General features: G+C 39.2%; 1 protein-coding gene across 5 annotated transcripts; it reads left to right on the forward strand.

The window, feature by feature from the left end:
• Window positions 1-279: 279 nt before the first annotated feature.
• figla (folliculogenesis specific bHLH transcription factor) lies at window positions 280-5,398 on the forward strand. Of its 5 annotated transcripts, none has more exons than XR_009526263.1 (6): window positions 290-560; window positions 867-1,013; window positions 1,113-1,205; window positions 1,399-1,554; window positions 4,609-4,684; window positions 5,243-5,398. XR_009526263.1 is itself a non-coding variant. In XM_060054194.1 (6 exons), exons 1-5 carry the CDS (start codon window positions 378-380, stop codon window positions 4,624-4,626), a joined length of 597 nt encoding a protein of 198 aa, XP_059910177.1. In that variant the 5' UTR covers window positions 290-377; the 3' UTR covers window positions 4,627-4,671; window positions 5,226-5,398. The 5 variants fall into 5 exon arrangements, 4 of the variants coding, with proteins under 4 accessions (XP_059910175.1, XP_059910178.1, XP_059910179.1 ...); XM_060054194.1 differs by having other exon boundaries at window positions 4,609-4,671; window positions 5,226-5,398; XM_060054192.1 differs by lacking the exons at window positions 4,609-4,684; window positions 5,243-5,398 and adding an exon at window positions 3,131-3,659 and having other exon boundaries at window positions 280-560.
• Window positions 5,399-5,822: the final 424 nt, after the last annotated feature.

The following is a 5,822-nucleotide window of genomic DNA, read 5'->3' on the forward strand; positions in this document are numbered from 1 at the left end:
ATTGTCATTATTTTTATTTTTTTTATAATTATATTATCATCCTCATCATTATCATCATAATCATCCCTTATATATAATTCATCATAACATTTACCTCGATCGTCTGTACATATTCCCTAGCTGGGACGTATATTGAAAAGGTTTAAAACGTGAGACCCCCGGGCCCCTCTGAATGTCACAGACAACAACGCCGCGCGCGTCAGGCTCTTCAACGTGACATCCAGACACAATCACGAGCACACACCTCCTCGTGCACAACCGCTAACCGCTGATAATTAGGCACCCTGACACAGGTGTGTCTTTTTTACCTCATTGCGTCTGTCTGTGGGAAATCCACCTCCATATACAAATCAGCTTAATTTTCAGGATTTATTACAATGAAGGTTCCACCGGCGGAACTGATGAGTGATATACTGCTGCGGGTGAGGGGGGAGGCTGTCCTCCCTGTTCACAGCAGCATTGCAAAGTTCAAACGTAAGGATGGCATGTATGTGGTCGCCGAGGACTACAGTGAAATTGTGAAAAAAAGGGAAATTGTGAACGCCAAAGAACGTCTGCGGGTAAGTCACCTCGGTCAAACTTAAAAGGATTCAGAATTGGTATTCGTTATGTATGGTACTACCCCAGATGCCTCGTCTTTAGTTACCAAGCTAGCTGTAATTATTATATATATATTTTTTTTTTCTATTGATAATTACTGAATTCAAACATAAGTCGGACTAACCTGCAGGCCTTGGGATAGAGATAGGCTTCCTCACCAACAAGAATCCTCTTTAGGAAGCACACTGGTGCTTTAGGAACCACACTGGTTGATCCAATAGTTGCAAAGGTTAACTTGTGTGTTTATTTTCTATTAAAACCTATAGATTAGGAACCTGAACACCATGTTCTTCCGCTTGAAGCGCATGGTGCCCCTCATGCGCCCCGACCACAAGCCAAGCAAAGTGGACACACTCAAGGCGGCCTCTGAATACATCCGATTGCTAGTGGCCGTGCTTCAGGACACTGAAAAGGTTAAGTATGAACTTCACCGACCTTTAACATGTGGCCTCTATTGTATTTGTGAAGGTCGTTGTGGCGCTCACTGATGCTTGGTGTATGCCTGTCTGTAGGGAGACACCACCGGCGGGACTGACTTCCTGAAGAAGGCCATTAGTTATGGAAATGCTGAGGCCATGAACAGTGGCTTGTGGGAAGAAGACGATGTAAGCTTTTTACTTTGTTGTCTCTCTTTCTACCCACACTTTGATTTATTTGGCTAATGTACCAGTGACCAGTGTCGCCACACATCTTTGAGTCAGTTTGTAGACTTGGAAATACGGAAATACGCGCTTACTGAGAGAGAAACGACGAGGCTCATGCGATTTTATTGATACTGATGTGGTCTCTTGCTGGCAGTTAAATGACCTGTCAGAGCTGAAGATGTCCGAGGGATACACGCTGACTTTGCCTGCCGGAGCCTATGGGGGAGAGCAAGCCGACCTCAATGGACTGCTGCTGCAACACTGTGTGGTGCCCACCTACCAGTTCATCATCCAGATTGCACCCGATCAGGTAATCTTTTACCCTCTCGTCGCTCGGCACCCATATGTTGGGAACATCCTTATCTGGTCTATAACAGCGTAACAAATGATGGGAATAGTAATTTACAAATAACGGGTGTTAAATTGTATGCGTTTGCTAGTCTCTACCAACCAGCCTGTGAACGGCTTTTTCACATGCAGGGTTAAGCTCCTTGGATACTTGTAGTATAATGCCACATTTCATGTAGGCCTACAACGTCGTTCTCCAAAAATCCAAAGTATCAAAAAGTTGTCATGGGTGGGATACCATACCAATACCATACCAACTCCATGCGTGACCATGAAAAACACGTGCATGGACTTTGCTCATGAGGCCTTGGTAAAAGGGTGAATCATTTTATTAAAATATCGTTTTCTGAGAGAGAGACCTGTTGTACAAACTCAAAACGTGGGTGTGACCTGCATCCTCAGAGAATAGTTTGCTATGGATGTATTAAGGTAAGCACATTGCCTTTTTAAATGTGTTTTTCTAATTAAGCGAATCCACTGGATAGCCACGGAATGGATTACTCCTTGCTTCTCCTCCCTAGAACTCTCATGCCTAAAATATGAATCCTGGGGTTCACTTCAACCTACTGTGACATCACAAGTGGTCAGAAAGTGCTCCCCATACTTGACATCTTCATTAATGGGTCAAGTCATACAGTCTCTGGTTTTTTGTCATCTGCATTACTGTCCTATAATATGGTCAGCTGCAACTAAGTCTGACCTGAACAAACTGCAACTTGTTCAGAAGAGAGCAGCTAGACTGGTACTTGAATGTTCTTTATGCACTAATGTTTTATTTATGCATTCACGCCTGTCCTGGTTATCTGTCAAACAAAAGCTTAATTTTAGTCTCATTATGTTCGTTAGAACCATTATCTTAAATCAATCACCAGTTTACTTTTACAAACAGTTTTAAAAATCAATTAACACACATAATCATAACACCAGGATTACCAGTAATGGCTATTTAAAACCTCCACCCAGGACCAATCTCCTCAAACAGTTACTTACAGATGTATATCATTCTGGAATCTGTTACCATCTCACATTAACCTTGCACAAAATAAATTGTCATTTAAAATAGCTCTGAAGACACACCTATTGTAAAAGTCATTGTACAAGTTTGCACAATGACAATAAAGTATGAATTATATTATATTATGAATTATATTGCAGCTGTCCACATGACTGAAATTGTAATCATTTTTTGAACTAATTTACTGTGACCGGTATGTTGTACTTATTATCTTTTGTATAATGTTTGGTAATGTATGTATTCTCTATGTTTTATATTGTATGCTCCTATATGGACCCCAGGAAGACTAGCTGCTGCCTCGGACTCAGCTAATGGGGATCCATTCAATAAACAAGTGGGAGTGTCCACCCACTTCCAGGGAAATAAATCTTAAATAAGAAAATATTTCTAACTAGATTTTTTTCAGTCTAATTTTTACCTTTTGATTTCCTGTTTGATCTGTTTTTGTCGCCCATTAATCTATTTACTAATTGAAACACCTTTTCTTTCTAGTTTTGATTACATGAAGGATTATATATTGCAGCTTTGCCCGAAAAGCCCCAAATACATGGTGATTTTGATGACCCATTTCCTTCAAGTGACGTCCAAGATGGCAGTGTTTACTTATGATGGTCCCACCCAGTTGAACGCACCAACTGGTAGGCTGATCTATCGGTCATGCATCGGGGTAGACACTTGTGATGTCGATATGGAGACCTGAGCAACCATAGATTACCTTTCTCCGGGCCCAGTGGTGGGTTCCCCAGTGCAAGGTTTAATCTTGCAGCATTTCGAACTGTCATCCATTTTAAGCCAATGTGCTTTTGCAATGCCCACTGCTCTATTGAGGACCTTCAGATGGTTGATGGCTTTTCTTTGTCCATTCATACACTTGGCTGAGCCTATGATTCGAAACACAGAACGTAGGAAGCTCAAATATTTGCACATTGAGTATCCATGACTTGGTTCATCAGTTGTAAACCAGCTGACCCTCCAGATGTTGCAACAATCAGATGCAAATGTACTCTCATCCTTGGATATAATGCATTCAAAGTACTAAAATAAAAAATAAACCATTATTTTTTTATCAATGTAAATTACTTCTAATGGGTACTTTAATGAATTTCTAGAGTGTAGGTTTTGTGAGTATGAACAAATTTACTCTCTAATCAAATCCTGTAATTATGAACAGAATGTTGGCATTGGTTTTATTTTTTTGGAGTAGGCCTGACTATAGGTAATCAGCTGTGATACAATTCAATCATTTGTCAGGAAAATGCTGCTATTGGCAATCAACAGAGGCACCTCTGTTAAGTGCGTCAAAGTCAATTTGTGACACGGTCTCTAGCGGTCTTCATAAAGACGTCTGATTGGGTATTTCAAGGAGAAGAGATTGAAGGCCTGAATTTACATAATTTTTTTTATGCAATGCGATATTCGAACATGTGAACCACATGTTTAATGTATCGTTGAAAATTGAAAGGTAGCCTATACTTGGTGTTTTTTATTTTGGTTATCTAATGTAGTTAAAGTCCAAACATCGGAAACTGGGTTGAGAGACTTTTCTGCATAGAGATATGTTTTCAGAAACATGCCTTTTTCCAGGCACAATTCAAGATGTGCAGAAAACTTTGAGGTATGCGTACACCCACCTTGGACGACAAACCACTGTTCGAAGTCTTGGTATGGCATTATCCGCCTGGCATTACATTAGTTGCGTGCAAGCTACTGTTATTATGAGCATTCCTAAGATTTTTGGTCCATGCATATAACCTGGGAGTGTGAGGTATACATCTACCCCCCCATTGCGACGACACGGAACACGCTGGGAAGTCTTGGTATGGCATTATCCGGTATGAAAGATGTAATTATGCACTGTTTGAACCTCTCGGAAATATAACACATTTCTCTCCTTCTTGCTGGGCATTAATTTGCTCAGAATTCAATGCATGTGGCCCCTGTACTGTTGACTGAACTCCAGCCTTTTAACTGCAAGTGGTAATATTTGGTTTTACTCCACAGAATTCTCCATTGAGCTAATCTGCCCTTTCCAGAAAGGTTTTGAAATGTCATTACACTTGTCAGGTGAGTTCATTATGTTAAGTTTAAAGATCCCTTTTAATTAGGTTAAATGTATGTACAATTGTTTTAGGCTATTTTATTTTCATTCCGTACATTTGAAATATGAACGATATAGATTATAATAATTAACAATTATGCGCCGAAGGCGAAATGAATAGTGGGGAAAACAAGATCCCGAGTTTGAGATCTCATCATGGGATATTGCCCAATAGCCCGAGAAAGCGAACCCATCAAATTACGCAATTTTAGGAGTTTCACGTGTAGCATATACTAACACATAACGTAGTAGAGAAATTGGTCTAAGAAATTAGACAAACAGCGCCATGGTATGGCACGAAATGGTACTATTCCAGAAGCACTGGTAATCGGCATGGGGGGTTAATTAGAGTAATTATTTAAGCTTTGCAAATTAATTTCAGAAAATCTATTTTGCTGTATAATTTCAGCACATCGCTATTTATCACAAAATGCATATAAGGCATGGATACAGTTGTGAAAAAAGTCAAACTTAGAAAATATTATGTCATATCTCTCTTTTCATCAACCTGTTCATTTAGGGGCATGCTGCTTTAAGGAAATGGGTTCCAGAAGATTGAATAATTATTTAATTTGCATTGCATTATATTTTATTTTAGTTCACAGTTTTTACGAATTTTGTTTGCCTTTTTGTAAATGTATTTATTTCAGAAACTTCTTGGATGTCCCCAAAATAAAATGTGCACTGTCTTGATGACTTCTATTTTTTTATTTCTGATATAATCTAATGTAGGCCTATATTTAGAACTGTAGCATCATTTGACTCAAATTCAACAATTTACTGTACACTCGCTCACTCTCGAGTCACTTACTCGCATACTAGTAAGGATATATATTGATAGGATGATATATATGTATTTTGGATTACATGTAATCGTGTAGCTTGCTGGCACAGTGTTTGACACACCATAATGTAAAACATTTGATTAAAGATTTTGGTAACGAGGCACAATTATTGATATGCTCGTCATGAATTATGCTTAATCGCATTGCATTGGCAATCAAATATATTGGTTCAGTTCGGACATGATCCATTATCAGTTTAAATGCAACACAATCTGGAACAGCAGGTGTCGCCAATTTGCAGAAAATCGTAACTAAACTATGTTCTAGGCCAA

This window comes from Gadus macrocephalus, chromosome 6 (assembly GCF_031168955.1).
Source record: "Gadus macrocephalus chromosome 6, ASM3116895v1".
NCBI classification, from domain to species: domain Eukaryota; kingdom Metazoa; phylum Chordata; class Actinopteri; order Gadiformes; family Gadidae; genus Gadus; species Gadus macrocephalus.

Coding starts and splice junctions, on each gene's coding strand:
- figla (XM_060054192.1), top strand. CDS start 378: ATGAAGGTTCCACCGGCGGAACTGATGAGTGATATACTGCTGCGGGTG. Junction 561..866: donor ACGCCAAAGAACGTCTGCGG/GTAAGTCACCTC, acceptor TAAAACCTATAG/ATTAGGAACCTGAACACCAT. Junction 1,206..1,398: donor GCTTGTGGGAAGAAGACGAT/GTAAGCTTTTTA, acceptor TCTTGCTGGCAG/TTAAATGACCTGTCAGAGCT.